The sequence below is a fragment of the Carcharodon carcharias genome, chromosome 13, assembly GCF_017639515.1.
Source record: "Carcharodon carcharias isolate sCarCar2 chromosome 13, sCarCar2.pri, whole genome shotgun sequence".
Taxonomy (NCBI): domain Eukaryota; kingdom Metazoa; phylum Chordata; class Chondrichthyes; order Lamniformes; family Lamnidae; genus Carcharodon; species Carcharodon carcharias.
The window spans coordinates 20,711,860-20,731,006 of NC_054479.1; the positions used below are offsets into that span (position 1 = coordinate 20,711,860).

Here is a 19,147-nt window from a genome sequence, read left to right on the forward strand (position 1 = left end):
AACCTCTTCTGGACCCTCTCCAGGGCCAGCACACCTTCCTGAAATACGGGGCCCAAAATTGCTCACAATATTCTAAATGTGGTCTGACCAGAGCCTTATAAAGCCTGAGCAGCACATCCCTGCTTTTATATTCCAGTCCTCTCAAAATAAATGCCAACATTGCATTTGCCTTCCTAACCACTGACTCAACCTGCAAGTTAACCTTAAGAGAATCCTGGACTAAAACTCCCAAGTCCCTTTGCACTCCAGATTTCTGAATTCTCTACCCATTTAGAAAATAGTCTATACCTCTATTCTCCCTACCAAAGTGCACGACCTCACACTTCCCCACGTTGTATTCCATCTGCCACTTCTTTGCCCATTCTCCTAACCTGTCCAAATCATTCTGCAGCCTCCCCGCCTCCTCAATACTACCTGTCCCTCCACCTATCTTTGTATTATCTGCAAACTTAGCCAGGATGCCCTCAGTTCCTTCATCTAGATCACTAATGTATAAAGTGAAAAGTTGTGGTCCCAACACTGACCCCTGCAGAACTCCACTAGTCACCGGCCGCCATCCTGAGAAGGACCCCCTTATCCCCACTCTCTGCCTCCTGCCAGACAGCCAATCTTCTATCCATGCTAGTACCTTGCCTCTAACACCATGGGCTCTTATCTTACTGAGCAGCCTCCTGTGAGGCACCTTGTCAAAGGCCTTCTGGAAGTCCAAGTAGATAACATCCATTGGCTCTTCTTTGTCTTACCTACTCATTACCTCCTCAAAGAATTCTAACAGATTTGTCAGGTATGACCTCCCCTTGATGAAACCATGCTGACTTTGCCCGATTTTACCATGAATTTCCAAGTATTCTGAAATCTCATCCTTAATAATGGACTCTAAAATCTTACGAATGGCCAAGATCAGGCTAATTGGCCTGTAATTTCCCGTCTTTTGCCTCACTCCCTTCTTAAACAGGGAGGTTACATTAGCGATTTTCCAGTCCTCTAGGACCCTCCCTGAATCCAGTGATTCCTGAAAGATAACCACTAACACCTCCACTATCTCTTCAGCTATCTATTTAAATACACATTTATATAGCACTTTTCGTGACCTCAGGATGTCTTAAAACACATTATTGCCCATGGGGTACTTTTGAAGTGCAATGACTGTCATGATTTAGGAAATATTTGCTAGGATTCTAATGGGGCTTGACAGGGTAGATACTGAGAGGATGTTTTCACTTTCTGATTTTTGATCTATAAAGGGGTCAAAGGTGATGAGGGGGCAGGCAGGAAAGTGGACTTCACATCACACTCAGACCAGCCACATCTTATTGAATGGCAGAGCAGGCTCAAAGGGCCAAATGGCCTACTCCTGCTCCTATTTTTGTTCTTTTAGAGTATATAATTAAGGATAGGGTGACTGAACATCTTAAATATTCAGTGATCAAAGATGGATTTGTGAAGGGTGGCTCATGTCTTGACAAATCCAACTGACTTTTTTTGCAGAGGTCACTAAAGCAGGGGACAGGGGAATATCTATGGATGTTAGTCATATGAACTTCCAGAAGGTATTTGATAAAGTCCTTGCTATGACACTATTAGCTAAAGCTGAGGCTCAAGGAATTGAAGACAAATTATTGATCTCGTTAAGAAATTGACTGGGTGACAGGAGACAGAGTTAGGGAAAAATGGGCAGATATTCTAATTGGCAGGATGTGATAATGACCCCTACAAGGATCTGTGTTGGGGGCCTGAAGTATTCACTGTATTCATTAATGACTTATATGATGGGATAGGAAGCCACATATCCAAATTTTACACAAAAAGGGTGCTATTGTAAGCAACTGCAGATGAAAGCATAAATTTCAAACAAATATTGATAGATTTCGTGAATAGGCAAAACTATGGCAAATGGATTTCAATTTGGATCAAAAAAGATAAAACAGGGGGCTTTCTAAACAGTGAAAACTAAAAAACAGTGGAGATCCAAAGATGCTTGGGGGTCCAGATACATAGATCATTGAAATGGTATAAAAAATAATTAAAAAGGCTAATGGAATGCTGGCCCTTATGCCTAGAGGATTAGAATATAATAGAAGTCATACTTTAAACAAAACCATGGTTAGACCACACCTGAATCTGCATCATCAGCAGTCTGGGCACCAGAACTTAGGATGGATATATTGGCATAGGAGGGGGTACAGAGTAGATTTACCAGAATTATACCTGGTCTCCAAGGGTAAAGTCAAGAGAAGAGATTAAACAAACTAGGTTGTATGACCTGGAATGTAAACAGTTAAGGGTAATTTGATCAAAGTTTTTAAGATGTTAAGGGGAACAGATAGGGTAGATAGAGAAACTATTTCTGCAAGTTGAAGTATTTAGGACTGGGAGACATAGTTCAAAAAAAGAGAGCCAAACCTTTCTGGAGTGAAATTAGAAAACACTTCACACAAAGGATGGTAGTGGTTTGGAACCCTCTTTTGCAAACAGCAACTGATGTTCGACCAATTGCTAATTTTAAAACAGAGACTGATAGATTGTTAGCCAAAAGTATGAGGGATATGGGGCAAAGGAAGCTATGTGGAGTTAGGTCTCAGATCAGCCATAACCTCATTGAATGGCTGAACAGGCTTGAGGGGCAAATGGCCTACTCCCATTCCTGTGTTAATGTGGTTGCCAATTTTTACAAAGTATGCTGACAGGCAATTAAAAGCAATCCTGCTATTCTGCAAAATAAAACTTCTATTTTGGACTAAATACTCGCATACAGCCTATTAATGGTATTCTGTTTGGCCATAAGCAGGTACAACACTAACTTCACAATTGCAGTTTCCAATGTTAAGAGTACAAAATTACTCAATTAACTACCATGCATGTGCACAGTTGGGAAAAAGTCCAATAGCGCTAAAGAGTATGATACAATGGAATGACAGGCAGAGGTCAAGAAAATGGACAACATGTTCCATAAATGCAACTACTGGCTGATTAGAGAAGCACAAAAACAGCCTGACATACCATATTTTCTCTGCAGAAGACAGCCATAATCACTCAACAGCATGTTTTCCTAAGACTGATGAAATGAAAGTAATGTTTTCTCTGTCAGTGTCCCATATTCCTGTGTGCAAGACTGATGCATTAATGACTGACAAATGGCTGACTAGATTATAATGCAAATTTGTCAAAGTGCACATGGTGAGTATACATTATATTCTAAATGTTAAAAAAAACATTTTTTCTTTTAATCGCGATTTTAATCTAAGTTTGGAAACAATCCCAAGTCCAATGTTACAGAAAGAGCTTCAACTTTTAGATTTAAGTGTGCTGATTTAAACTGGATATAGAATTTTTGGTATTGGTTCTACACCTAAAGGGACAAAATAGGATCGCTTTGTCTTAAAGTTATAGTAGCGCCTCATGGAAGTGAATTTATGTTCCGACTTTAATAGAACAGAAATCACCAGAACTGCAGAATATTTTAACAAGCATTTCAGCAGAAAGTATAAACAATATGAACAGCTCATCGCAAAACATGCACCATATCAAGTCAAATCAAAAGACATAACATACAATTTTGTTGCCATTTAATCCCCTCTTCTCCTAAATAAATTCCAGGCTGGGATGATACCACACCCAAATGGACATTATTCATGTTTCAGACAGTGGATATAAATAAGGTTCTTGATTATGGAGGTCACCATAGACAACTCCAAACCCAACGCAGTATCCAAATATGTACATGGATCTCTGGATGACAAGAAGTAAAAACAGAAAACCTATTTACTTTTATCCTCCATGAGCACAAACAATTGTTGCATCTTTACCATTGCCCTACCAGAGGTAACTCAGTGCAGATGAAGGGTCAAACCTGCAACCTTCTTGATGTGTATGGCTCAACCACTCAATACATCCAAGAAATTATACAATGTATACTATATATATTGCATTACACACAACATTTAGCACTGCTGCAGTTTGGGCTTTTGCATTATACTTCAGCCAGATGTAGTCTAACACTCAGATCAGCAGTTTAACAGTGGCACTGATGAGGCAATCTAATGCCATCTACCATACATTTTGGACGCAACTAACTTTTAAAGTGCGCATACGATGGGTACTTGGGTACCCCAATGAACTACCTACAAATTTTTGATGAAAGAAGAGGAGCCGAATATCTTGCCAGGCAGACATGCATGAAGCCTTATTTTCATCACTAAGAGATGCCATTGACAGAATTACAGTTAATTATTTGCTTTACTTTTCTTTCCCCCAATTTGTTCATGGGATGTGGACATTACTGACAATGCCAGCATTCACTGTCCATCCCTAATTGCCCTCAAGGTGGTGGCAGTTAATGCTTTCTTGAATTGCTGCCATCCTTATATTGTAGGCACACTCAGTGCTGTTAGGTCAGGAGTTCCAGGATTTTGACCCAACAACGATGAAGGAATGGCGATACATTTCCAAGTCAAGAAGGTGCGCGACTTGGAGAACTTGCAGGTGGTGGTTATTATACCAAGCACCTGTTGCCTTTACCCTTTTAGGTGGTGGGGGTCACAGGTTTGGGAGGTGCTATCGAAGCAGCCTTGCCCATTTGCAGCACTGCATCGAGATGCTGCAGCTACTGTGTATTGGAAATATTGCAGATAGTCCAGTATTTGGCACATTATAAATGGGTCGACAGTTTCTTCCATCTCTACATGGAGTCTATTAAAACAGCAGCTTTCTCTCCCCACCACTTAAAAAGGCTGTTTCCTCATTACCAGATGGTTCACTGGGTAAATGCCACAGACAGTAGAACAGTAACACAACATGGGGCATCACAAGGTCAACGACTGTCTGTCAGTATCAACCTATCGCACCTGGGGCAGGTGCATACCTTTGCTCTCCCTCTTGCTCCACTGCTCCCTCACCCCAACCACCACTACCACCTCACCCTGTAAAATTAGTCTCAATGTCCCAACCAAAAATAATCAGCCAGGGCTTCCATTCTTAACCACGGTAAAATGATTCTAGCTGTACATGGGCATTTGAACAAGGTGGAGATTCAGATTAAGGACAACCAGTTTGGCGAGATACTAGAGGGCACCACATACGTAACCAACTGCTACAATTACAAGCTCTAGGGCCAAAGGAAGCAATTCTTTTAAAATTCACATTTTCTTCCTCAGTAAATGAAGTTGTACCACTTGGAGACCAAAGGAATACACCAATCTCCACTTGGTGTTAGAACTGAGTGTGTGTGCACTCCAGAGCAATTCACTCCTAAAAGCTCACCTTTTGAAGGGTCTGCAAAATTTTTGCTCACCATCTCAAGCAACAGGGCCATGCCCAGATGTTTGTTACATGGAAAAATGTAATTTTTTTTAAAAATTCATACGGGTTACTTGGATAGAGGAATAGAATATAAAAGCAAATATATCATGCCAGGACTTTATAAGTCATTGGTTAGGCCTCAGCTGGAGTCCAATGGATACTTCTATATCTTTCCTAAAATGTACTACACAGAAGTATTATAAAAGGTGCAGATCAGGTATCTCCTCTGGTGAGTGAATCGATAACTATTGATCATGGATTCAAAACGAAGATGAGGATTCAAATTCAAAAGGAAGATTAGATTCCATAAAGAATTTTAAAAGGGAGATACATGAGAATGAGGAATGTACAGGGTTATAGGCAAACAGCAGGGATGTGGTAAGAAGCACTACAGTTCACCATTCCAGGATCTTGAAATGCACAGATGAACCCCCCCCCCCCCACCCCCCCCCCCCCCCCCCCCCCCCCCCCCCCCCCCCCCCACCCCCACACACACACACACACCCCCACACACACACACACACACACACACACACACACCACCACAGCTTCTTTTCTCTACTATAAACAATTGGCTTAAACCGCTATGCCCTGTCATCTCCACGCATATTTTCAATAATATGCGCAAGGAGCTCATGGACTTTTTTGTCACTAAGAAAGAGGCAATCCAATCAGCTGCCTCTGCCGTGTCCCTCCTGGTCCCCATGTTAGCAGATATTGTAAACGCTTTACTTTCAGGTGTTGTCCCTCTCCCCTTTAAATGTGCCATCATTCCCTCTTCTCAACAAACCCTTGAACCCACTGTCCTTATAAACTATCGCCCCATCTCCAACCTCTCCAAAGTCCTTGAACATGTTGTCGCCTCCCAAACCCTTTTTCATCTTTCCCAGAACTACATGCCTGAATCCTTCCAATCAGGTTTCCACCCCTGTCAAAGTACCAAAGCAGCTCAAAGTCACAAATGACATCCTATGTGACAGTGACAAAGGTCTTCATTCTTCTCAATCTGTCTGCAATCTTTGATATAGTTGACCACACCATCCTCCTCCAACGCCATCAAATCATATAGGACTGGTCTCATCTGCTTCCATTCTTATCAATCTTATCATAGCCAGAGAATCACTTGCAATGGCTTTTCTTCCTGTTCGTTCACTGTTACCTCTAGCGTATTTCAAGGATCTTTCCTGTGCTCCCTCCTATTTCTCATCTACATGCTGCTCCTTGACAACATCATCCAAAAGCAGAGTGTTAGCTTTCACACTACACTACAACCACCCCTCTCAGCTCCTCCACTGTTGCTAAGTTATCAGATTGATTGTCTGACATCCAGTATGGTGCTGGATGAGCAGAAATTTCCTCTAATTAAATATTGGGAAGAATGAAGCTATTGTTTGCGGTCCCTGCTCTAAGCTCCATTCCCTAGTTACTGACTCCATTCCTCACCCTGGCAACAGTCTGAGACAAAGGAAGTCTGTTCACAACTTCTGTTTTTTTTTGGTTTTACCTCATAATCAGTTTTCGACCTTACATTCACATCATCAGTAAGACAGCCTTTTCCACCTCCATGACTTCATCCGTCTCAGCTCATTTGCTGCCAAGAACCTCTTTCACGCTTTGGTCACATCTGGAATTGACTAATCCATGGCACTCCTACCCAGCCTCCCACATTCTCCCCTCTGTAAACTTGGTCATCTAAAACGCTGTTGCCCATGTGTTAACTCACACCAAGGCCCTATCACCTCTGTGCTCACTGACCTACATTAGCTCCCAGTCAAAGAAAGTTTTTATTTTAAAACTGCCCCTCCCCATCTCCATATCTTCTCCAGCCCCACAATCCTCAGTGATATCTGCATTCTGCTAATTCCAGCCTCTTGCGCTTCCCTGATTTTAATTGCTCCAACACAAGTCAAAATATTTTTTTTTTCTCCAGGGGCTCACTTTCTGATTTTCAAAGGGCTCCTTTTTCATTCTCACTAAATTCTTTATTAGGTGATGCAGTCATCAGGGTTTCCTTCTTCAGGCAGACAAGCTAGTGCAAATACCAAACAGAAATACCTATAACATATAACAGCTCATCCAATCTCAAGACGAAGATTAATCAGATCAAAACAGCATGCTAACCATGTGTTAATACTAGATTAAAACCTTATTTTGCACAGAAATACCTTTGTTTAGCAACACAAAACCAGAACAGAGGGAGGAAAGTGGGCAACAAAAGTTTTAATTGAAATTAAAATTTCCATTATAACCAAAAATAGCAAATACCTATAAAGTTAACATTAGTTTTCCCTTTGTTTACCTCTATTACCATCAAGACTGTGGGCCAATGAATTTGTATGAAATTACAACAGTTCATTTCAGCTTTCAACATTTAGTCAATGCATCTAACACAGGATGAAGTCTTTAAGTACAAACAACGGAACAAAACCTTGTTGGATTCTGTACATCATGCTTCAGTAAAAAGAGGCAAGGTGTCACCACCCATGAGCTAAGGTTGTCCACCCTGCCACCCAAGAAGTCCTTGTTCATCGCATAAACACAATTCTCAATTTACAATAATAAACTAAGATCAGATTCATCTAAACTTCCAATTATTTGATGCATTGAAACAGGAACCATACAGGCTTAAGCAGTTTAGGTAATTTAGTAAAAGACCAAATGCATCTGCATGACACTCTTCTCATTTCCTCCCCAAACCCACACAAAATTAAAATGTGACAGACCTTCTCTCCACTGGCTGCTGCCCCTGTTCTCAGTACAGGTGGTTCTCTGGGCCTGCTCCTAGTTGCCTCCATCCTTTTTCTTTTTTGTTCCTTTTTCCTAGACCTCATCTCACTTCCAAAGGATGTCAAAAGTTCCAATCAAACTGGCTGTTGCGATTCCAGAGGATGTGGAATGTTCAGGTCATCATCTAAGATAATTCGTCCAGCTCCTCCAATTACAGGTTTCCTACCTCCCATTGTAGCTTCTATCCCTGGAGGAGCAGCAAAAGCAGAAGTACGGAGCTCATCATTGGGGGAGCTGGAGCAGCAGCACAGGAGAGAGGGGATCTGACTGGTGGAGCAGCTCCTCAGAGATTCTCTCTCCTATGCTCACTAGTCCTCCAAATAAACCGCATGCTGTTTTCCTGTTCCCTGCACCTTCAATTCTTTATCCTGGGTCGGAAGAGCCATTATGTAAGGAACGGAGCTCATCACCCGTCTTTACGTTTCCTCAGGCTACTGGTAGCATTTCACCCATTGCCACCATTTATTTTAAACCCTGTTCCTCTACTGGAGACTGTCTTCAGTTGCCACAAGCTCTGAAATACCCTCCCTACACTTCTCTACATCTCTTTCCTCCTTTACGATACTCTTTAAAACCTACCTTTTTGGACAAACTTTTGGTCATCTGACCTAATACCTCCTTACGTGGCTCGGTGTTATATTTTAATTAATAATGCTCTTGTGAAGTTGGGACATTTTATTATGTTAAAGGCATCATACAAGTTGTTGGCTGCTCTTTCAAATAGGCAGCACAGGAACAGCAGACAAATGGTCCCCTTCTGGAAAGTTTTATTATTCAATAAAGAGGATGGAACCTACACCCTAGTACTCCAAAACACAGTAATACCATCTCCACACCAATATATTCCAACAATTTATTAAGAGATGTTCAATTTTAAAACCCATTTTTAGTGAAAGATGTTACAAAATGGACTTTAAAAATGTTCATCGCAATGATTAAGTCAATCTAAGTCTGACAATACCTTGGTGTGTAAATGGTATTACAGTTCTCCAGTAAGAAATGTTCTAAGGTTGTTTTCCAAATGTAACAATTTTCATTAAAGGCACTTGTACACAGGCTATTTACTCAAAACTATCACAAAAAGCTTTGTTCAAATATCTGAGTGGCTGCACAGGAAATTTCACTTATCACAATTAAGATCTACAATAATCTAACTCCAATGAATATCATGCATGAGAGCAACAATTGTGAAATTCTTTTTATCCAAATTCAGAACACAGGATAAAGCATAAAAAAACTGAAGCATCAACTTATCAACATCCTCTTTGTTTACTGCACTAAAATTTCTTCATGGTAGCAGAACTGTGGTAACTTTCTTCTGATAACCCCACTGTAAATTGCTAGTACTTGCTGTCTATGTTCACAAAAGAAGAAAGGGGCTTTGTGAAAGGTACCAGAGAGCAACAATGAAACAAAATAACTTCCTTTAGGAGAGAAAGTGAGGGAAAGAAATTCATAGAGAGGAGTGGGAAAGCGGTTTTGTGCTGAAGGAATACAGTAAAGCTGTTTTATTTAAAAGGGGTTAAAGAAACATATGATAGACAATCCTGAAATAACCTCAAATAAAACACTAGTCAGCATCTCTAAATATTTATGACAATTTATTCAGAAGAGAAATGGATTCTTGTAAATCAAAACAGTCAATTCTAGCCTTTTTATTTTAATGCACCTCTTTACTATTTCCAGCAGCTAATGTGAGCACAAAGGAGCATGAAAAATGCAACCTGCTTCTCACAAGATGAAAATTATATTTTTTTTTGATTGTTGGTGGCTGTGCCTTCAGCTGCCTAGGCCCTAAGTTCTAGAATACCCTCAATGCACCTTTCACCTCTCTTTCCACCTTCAAGACTTCTTAAAACCTACTTCTTTGTCCATGCATTTGATCATCTAATCAAATATCTCATCAAGCTTGGTGCCATATTTTGTTTTGTAACAGTCTTGTGAAGCACCTTGGGATGAGTCATTACGTTAAAGGTGCTTATATAAATATAAGTTTTCGTTTTTCCTCCAATTTATTCCATTGCTTCCCCAAAAGTGCTGACTCAAGATGTGGCATGGCTATGGATTCCAGCAATCCCGCAGTAGCCTCATGTAAGTGGAATTCTTCAGTGGAGCTGAATTAGTAAACATCAGTTTATCCAACATTGGAAGGCAAAGATAGTTTGATTCTGTCCTCAAAGACACACATATGGGGACCACGTTTCATCAGAGTCCTGCTGCTGCTCCTTCTCCTGCCAAGCCGAGTGCTAAGGCAAATTATAACACCCTTACTGAGGCTGAATAACACTCAGACTGAAATTGAACATGCAATTTTCCTGATCTGAACAGCAATTCCAAACTGGATAGTGCATTTGTTAACTGAGCTGTTGAAGGAGACATTTAAGTCTAGGATTCTCGGGCAAACTGAAGCTACACTTGATAACACGTATGATACACCCTTATTTGAATGACACTTAAAGTAACAATGCCTTTTCATCAAAACAGTCTGCTTTCTTAAATCATATTTTTTTTAGTACTCGTTAATTATTTTCCCACGTTTCTTACACCAATAAATTCCACTTTCAAAAACAATCCTCTCAAATTAAACATTAATGAAATGGAAGCTTCATGTGGCAGACAGTTCCAGTGTACTTTCAGCTAGATATTTATCACAATTGCTTTGTTTTTGAATCTTATTCCACTTTATCCATGTTTAAATCAATCAATTGCTACGTTACCTATTTTAATTCCCTCCATACACCCTTTTAAAAACTATTTTCCGTCTCCTGGTTTGCACAGTACTTTGCAAAACCCCCTTTCCATGTTTTTGGTTTGTTTGTGGCAAGGTTTACATAAATACTTTCACTTTTTATTCCCCACTTTTTTTTGTCATCTGACTACACAACACTGAACACTACACTGGGCCAATACAGTTCAGCTCAGGGACAAAACTATTTAATACAGTATTGTAACCTATTTCTCGCCAACGATATCTAGCTCGTTAAAAACCTGCGTCACACCATGCGGATCGATCACTACATGCAAAAGGTATTCGATTTTAATATCCATCTCATCCTTTCGATGAATTATAAAAAACATTCTCAAAAGCAATAAGAATTTTGCATGGTTTTCAATCTTGTCTATTTCCGATTATATAACACTCACGCGAATTAAACCCCAACCTCGGATCAATTATTTAATTATATAAATATGTTTTACGGCTTCTTCTCTATCTCCCTACATTTTATTTCAGATTTACCCTTGGTCAACGCTCAACTGCACATATATGATTCCCCCTCCACTCATTTAAAAAGCTTACGGGAGGGACAGCGACATAGGCTGGAGAAAATCGTACAACACATACAAATAAATGGAGCAAGTGATTAGTACGATTAAAAAGCTACAATCAAGATGGGGTTTATTTTTAGTTATGGGATATCCACGAGTTACAACAACCCTATCACTGACACCCTGGATTTATTGATACCCACAGAGATAAACATTTCTACTTTACACATTTGAGATTCTCTGACCTGCTCGCTCTGCTCCATCCTGCCGAGACCCCACAGCCTCTCATTTTACAGACCGTGTGTTATTCCTCAGCCTCTCTATTCGCTTTTACCTTGGGGAGGGGACTGGGTCAGCACGAGTCCGGTCTCAGGCAGCCCAGTCGCTCCAAGGGAATAAAGGGGCGGGGGTCTGTCACCGCATTAAAGCCGCTCAACCAGGCTCGCGTTTCTCAGTGACTGAATGGGAGATCGTCATGACCTCAATTAGTCCCCCAGTCCAGGATGAGGTGATCTGACATTCGGAGTAAAGCTCCTCAACAGGAACGTTTTATTAGTTTTAGTAATTGTCTCCATCTTGTTCGCAGTTGTTAGACTGCGTCAAAGCCCGGGAGTGGTTGGTACCTCGGAGCGATCAGGGAGGGTCTGTCAGTGGATTGCAGCATTTCCCAGGCTCGCGGTTCCGCGTTAAACAGACAGATAGGCAAGAACTACAGGTCGGCCGGGGGGGGTGGGGGGCTCACCTCCTGCTCATTCTCCCCTGGCTCGGCTGATACCCCGATCTCAGTTGGCAGTTCCACCAGGTCGGTCACTCTGATCAGCCCGTCGTGCAGGAAAAGCGTCTCCTCCTTCACCGAGAGCCACTGGGCCGAGTCGGCCGCAGCAGCGGCCGCTGCTGCAGCGGCCGCCGCCATGGCTCCCGAGGGCCGGCGCCAACACACGGACAGCGCGCTGCCGTCTCACGCCGCCGCCATTGCAACCCGCCGCTCTCTTCAGCCCCAGTAGGGAAATGTTTATAGTAGAGAAAAAGAGAGAGAGAGAGAGAGAAGGGAAAGAAAACCCCGGCAACCAGAGGGAGGGGTTGGAGGGGGGTGGGGGGAAGAGGAGGAGGAAAGCGGGCGGGGCTGGGGGAGCTCAAACACCGTCAACCCCTCCAAGAAAAATTGCCGAGAGAGCGGGGGAGGAGAGGGCTGCAGGCGGCTGCTGGGACGGGGCTGGGTCTTGGTCTTGGTACCTCACTCAGTGACAGTCGGAGCGGCGCCGCTTTCACACCAGCGGCCGTCAGCGCTCACACTGACGCCATATTGGACAGATAAGGGACAGTCCCCAAAATGCACCGCGTCACGCACGGCGGCGCGCACAGCCGGCAATCCACCAGCAGGGGGCAATACCCAGTGAGGGCTCTTCCACCAAGGGGGGGGCATCACCAGCTCCCTCCACTGTGGAAAGGCTGCATCCAAGGTTTCGGGCATGGGAGCAGGATCATACGTGGGACGGAGCGGCAATTCATGGTGGGCACGGCTTTGTATGGAAAAATCCATCGAGCGCTTGAGTGTGGAAACCAAGGGAAATCCTTGGACAGCAGCCACACCGAAAGAAACTACACTCGCGAGTAGTTCATTGCTGCATAAGAAGGGCACTTTTTCAGGTCAGAGATACAAGCAGATGGAGGAATCCAGAAAGGGACATACTAATGGGGTACTCCATTCGAGAGCTGCACCAAGGGCGAGCCATATAAAAGAGCTGGGAAATCAAAGTAGATGGGTATTTTTTAAAAAGGAAGAATCCATGGGAAAGTGTATATATTAGATTACCAATCCTCCAGGAATTGGGGCAAAAACTCAGAGGAAATTCACAGCAAAAGAGAAGCATACACCAGGGGCCAACCCGTAGGGAAAGTAGAGGCAATCCACAAAGAAAGGCTTACATCAAAGAACAATTCAAAGACAGAGGAGAACAATACATGGAGGGTTGCATTGGAGATAATCCATGAGGAGAGAGGTGTTCACCTGATACAATAGCAAGGCCGTGTACCACCGCATAAGTAGAATTGACACACAAAGGCAAGTCCACAAGAAACACAAGAAAGCAATCAACAGAGAGAGACGGGGGGGGGGGGGGGGCAAATCACAAAACATTTTGCAGGGAAATGGATAAAACAAAGAAAAATAAGCATATTTGGGTGTTATCAGGAATGTACAGTGCTGGGATAGTGAACAATTGTTGGATCCTAATCAATAGTTTAGTTGGACTAATGGATCCGTGTTGCACTCTTGTTTTGGGATGACCAAGTTGGTAGCATAGACAGAGTAGATCAGCAGACAGCTCTTATGTAGAACACATTCTATTTATTTACAAAGGAACTCAGCAGTTACACATGTGTACTTACAACTCAAGCTCTGTCTCTGCATTACATGCTGTAACTATAGACTTCTACTGATTACTAAGGTAGCCTGTGCTACTCTTCTATTGGATACTAAGATCATGTGATCTTCCATTATAACATTCTTCTTAAAGGTATATTACACATCAAACGTCCACCTCCCTCCCCTTTTGCTCAGAAATACTTTTTGCAGTTACAATACAATTTTTCTCAAAATATATTATTTACACAGATAAATACTTTACAAATCCAGTCTTTTGGGGGGTTTCCTTATGCATGTAGAATGTCTCAGCTCTATAGCTTCAGATGTTTTGTCAGGAACCTCCTTTTCTGATCTTGTCCAAACATCAGGTTCTTCGGTGGGCGCCTGCAAATCTGTTTCCTCAACTCTTGCAGGTACAGCATAACCTTCAGATACATCTGTACTCAGTTGAGTTCTCTCAACAGGAGGTGTTGACGCAGTCGTGAAAACTGGAGGAATCATTTCCTGATACTTTGTTTCTCTCCTTTTTTGATCTATGTGTCTCTGTACGACTCGGTCTTTCACTTTCACTTGGTAAGAAAGAGGTCCAGTCACAACTTATTTCACCTGATAACCACCTGGGTCCTTCGCCAAAATTTTTCACATATACCATCTCTCCTACTATAAACTATGCCAGTTATGTCCAGTTTTTTGGCTTCCCTGACTCCTTTCCACCTTTCCCCCAAAATTTGGCATTATTAAACTCAATCTCGTTCTGAGATGGTGTTTCATCAACAATTCTGCAGGTGTGACACCTGTTGTCGGGTGAGGGGTGCTCCTATAATGGAAAAGAAAACGTGCCAGCTTGGTCACAATGGAGTCTCCGTTAATTTCTTCATGCCAATTTTAAATGTTTGAACCAGTCTCTTGGCCAGTCCATTCAAAGAAGGGTGGTACAGTGAAGTTTTTAGATGCATGATACCATTGAGGCTGTTAAACCGTTGAAACTCAGCACTCGTAAATGCCGTGCAGTTATCTTTTAAGACCACTTCTGGTAGTCCATTGATGGCAAAACGTTGATGTAGCTTGTCAATTGTAGCAGAAGATGTTTGTAACCACCTCATACATATCCATCCATTTTGAGTGAGCATCAACAATAAGGAGAAACATTGTTCCCATAAAAGATCTCACATCGTCAATATATAATTCTACCCATGGCCTTCCTGGCCATACCCAAGGGTGTAACGGAGCTGTTGGAGGTAACTTTTCCACTTGCTGACACTGCATACAGCTTCTCACTAAGCTCTCTATTTCTCCTTCCATTCCAGGCCACCATAGATAGCTGCATGCTATGGCCTTAATTTGAGAAATTCCTGGATGTGCACTATGTAGTTCTGTTAACAAAGACTTTTGTCCTTTTGGAGGAACAATCACTCAAGCTTCCCACAATAAGATACCATCCTGGCTGATTATTTAATATCTTCTGTGAAAAAATGGTTTAATTTCAGCAGATTCCTGCTCTTGTGACTAACCGTGAAGAACTAGTTCTTGTACTTTGGATAAGACTGGTCCAATCACTGATCTGTCTAGCACATACTAGTGATGAATCTAATAAGTTCAATAATAAAACGAGTTCTTGAGGAACTGGAACATCCTCATCATTTTCTTTCAAAGGCAAACGACCAAGTGCATCAATATTTGCAATCTGATTTCGAGACCTGTGGATCAAAGTATACTCATATGCTGCCAGAATCAATGCCCATCTCTGTATTCGTGCTGAGGTTATAGGTGGTATAGCCTTGTCCTCGCTGAATAATCCTGGCAAAGGCTTGTGGTCCGAAACAATAGCAAAATGACAACCATGTACATACTGGTGAAATTTCTTGACACCAAATATGAATGATATGTTTTCTTTTTCTATCTGTGAGTACCCCTTTTCCACTGTGTTGAGCATTCTTGATACATATCCAATACGTCGTTCTGATTCATCGTCCATTTGATGGGAGAGCACTCCATACGGTGATGTGTCACATGTCAAAACTAACTCTTTTCTTTGGTCAAATGTACTAAATGGATGAGTATACCAGTCTTTTCACCTTTGTGAAGGCTTCTTTCTGTGGTGTTTGCCAAGACCAATGTTGATTTTTCTTGAATAAGTGATACAGTAGTGCCAGTTCTGTCGACAAGAAGCACCCATAGTAATTGATCAAATCAAGAATGATTTGAGCTCAGAGGTGTTCTTTGGCATTGGTGCCTCTCTAATGGCTCTCACTTTGTCATTAACCAGGTGGAGGCCCTGTGAATCTAACCTGTGACCGAAATAAATTATCTCTTTCGCTTGGAAAGTTCTTTTCTTTTTTTAAACACACTACCATCTGTGAAAAACGTTTCAAAACTTCTTCCAAGTTTGCCAAATGCTCCTTTTCAGTGAGTCCTGTCACAAGAACATCATCTAAATAAACTACAATGTGAGGCAATGCCTGCAGTAAACCTTCCATTGTTCTCTGGGATATGGCGCATGCTGAGGATACACCAAATGGCAAACAGGTATGTTGGTACAACCCTTTATATGCATTCTGAAATCCACACTCTGTGCCATGCACCGCCATATGAACACACTCGACCTCTCCCTCCAGCAGCACCGCCGTACCCTTTTTCAAAGCTGCGCGTGCCCCCAGTTTCATTTTATTCTTCAGCTCATCCGACGCCTCAACAAGAAACTTTTTCTCTTTCTCTCAAGTGCTAAGGAATGCAAGCTCCAACAACTCATCGACACCAACACCCATCTAGGACCCTCCACCCCTGCCCGTCCCTCCGTCCCCACCCCATCTTCCAATCCCAACCCCAGCCGTGTATTCAATATACCCCCTGACCTTCCCCTCTCAGATGCTGAACGTTCAGTGCTCAGCAAAGGACTTAGTTTCATACCCTTACAACCTCACCTCAATGAATTTCGGGCTCGGCATGATGCTGAACTCTTCTTCCGCCGTCTTCGTCTCCAGGCTCACTTCTTTGGGCAGGAGTCCTCTCCCAGTTCAACGGATCCTTTTACCCATCTCCAATATTCTCCCTCCACCTGGACCCCTCCCTCTGGATTCTTACCTTCTCTTGATCTTTTCATTGAGAACTGTCGGCGTGACATTAGTCGTCTCAATTTCTCTGCTCCTCTCACCCATTCTAACCTGTCTCTCTCTGAACTTACTGCACTCCATTCTCTCAGGTCCAACCCTGACATTGTCATCAAACCCGCTGACAAGGGTGGTGCTGTTGTTGTCTGGCGCACTGACCTCTACCTCGCGGAGGCTGAGCGTCAACTCGCAGACACTTCCTCCTACCTCTCCCTGGACCATGACCCCACCACTGAACATCAAGCCATTGTTTCCAGGACTGTCACTGACCTCATCTCCTCTGGGGATCTTCCTCCCACAGCTTCCAACCTGATAGTCGCCCAACCTTGGACGGCCCGCTTCTATCTCCTACCCAAAATCCACAAACAGAACTGCCCTGGTAGACCGATCGTCTCAGCTTGCTCCTGCCCCACAGAACTCATTTCTCGTTATCTTGACTCCCTTCTCTGTCCCCTTGTCCAGTCCCTTCCCACCTACATCCGTGATTCCTCTGACACCTTACGTCACATCAACAATTTCCAGTTCCCTGGCCCCAACCGCTTCCTCTTCACCATGGACGTCCAATCCCTCTACACCTCCATCCCCCACCAGGATGGTCTGAGGGCCCTTAGCTTCTTCCTCGAACAGAGGCCCGAACAATCCCCATCCACCACTACTCTCCTCCGTCTGGCTGAACTTGTTCTCACGCTGAACAATTTCTCCTTCAACTCCTCTCACTTCCTCCAAATAAAAGGTGTGGCTATGGGTACCCGCATGGGCCCCAGCTATGCCTGTCTCTTTATGGGGTTATGTGGAACATTCCTTGTTCCAGTCCTACTCCGGCCCCCTTCCACAACTCTTTCTCCGGTACATCGATGATTCCTTCGGTGCCGCTTCATGCTCTCGTCGGGACTTGGAAAAATTTATTAATTTTGCTTCCAATCTCCACCCCTCCATCATTTTCACGTGGTCCATCTCTGACACTTCCCTTCCCTTCCTTGACCTCTCTGTCTCAATCTCTGGTGATAGACTGTCCACCAATATCCATTACAAACCCACTGACTCCCACAGCTACCTTGACTACAGCTCCTCACACCCTGCTTCCTGTAAGGACTCCATCCCATTCTCTCAGTTCCTTCGCCTCCGTCGCATCTGTTCCGATGATGCCACCTTCAAAAACAGTTCCTCTGACATGTCCTCCTTCTTCCTTAACCGAGGTTTTCCACCCACGTTCGTTGACAGGGCCCTCAACCGTGTCCGGCCCATCTCCTGTGCATCCGCCCTCACGCCTTCTCCTCCCTCCCAGAAACATGATAGGGTCCCCCTTGTCCTCACTTATCACCCCACCAGCCTCCGCATTCAAAGGATCATCCTCCGCCATTTCTGCCAACTCCAGCATGATGCCACCACCAAACACATCTTCCCTTCACCCCCCTATCGGCATTCCGTAGGGATTGCTCCCTCCGGGACATCCTGGTCCACTCCTCCATCACCCCCTACTCCTCAACCCCCTCCTATGGCACCACCCCATGCCCATGCAAAAGATGCAACACCTGCCCCTTCACTTCCTCTCTCCTCACCGTCCAAGGGCCCAAACACTCCTTTCAAGTGAAGCAGCATTTCACTTGCATTTCCCCCAACTTAGTCTACTGCATTCGTTGCTCCCAATGTGGTCTCCTCTACATTGGAGAGACCAAACGTAAACTGGGCGACCGCTTTGCAGAACACCTGCGGTCTGTCCGCAAGAATGACCCAAACCTCCCTGTCGCTTGCCATTTTAACACTCCACCCTGCTCTCTTGCCCACATGTCTGTCCTTGGCTTGCTGCATTGTTCCAGTGAAGCCCAACGCAAACTGGAGGAACAACACCTCATCTTCCGACTAGGCACTTTACAGCCTTCCGGACTGAATATTGAATTCAACAACTTTAGGTCGTGAGCTCCCTCCCCCATCCCCACCCCCTTTCTGTTTCCCCCTTCCTTTTTTTCCCAATAAATTATATAGATTTTTCTTTTCCCACCTATTTCCATTATTTTTAAATATCTTAAAATCTTTTATGCTCTCCCCACCCCCACTAGAGCTATACCTTGAGTGCCCTACCATCCATTCTTAATTAGCACATTCGTTTAGATAATATCACCAACGTTAACACCTATGTGTTCTTTTGTTCTATTGTTGTTGACATCTTTTGATGATCTGCTTCTATCACTGCTTGTTTGTCCCTACAACCACACCCCCCCTCCACTTCTCTCTCTCTATCTCTCCCTCTCTCTCTCTCCGCGCACCCCCCCCCCCCCACACACAAACACCTTAAACCAGCTTATATTTCAACTCTTTCTTGGAC

General features: G+C 43.3%; 1 protein-coding gene across 3 annotated transcripts in view; it reads right to left on the minus strand.

The window, feature by feature from the left end:
- Positions 1-12,290, minus strand: part of LOC121285485 (probable E3 ubiquitin-protein ligase HECTD4) — a 301,376-nt gene extending 289,086 nt beyond the window's left edge. For 2 of the 3 annotated variants that reach the window (XM_041201967.1, XM_041201965.1), the window contains exon 1: positions 12,095-12,290. In XM_041201967.1, the coding sequence (XP_041057901.1) occupies positions 12,095-12,265 (171 nt within the window). In that variant the 5' untranslated portion in view covers positions 12,266-12,290. Of the gene's footprint in view, positions 1-11,597; positions 11,865-12,094 lie in introns of those variants that run through there. The other variant, XM_041201968.1, reaches the window with a different exon arrangement.
- Positions 12,291-19,147: the final 6,857 nt, after the last annotated feature.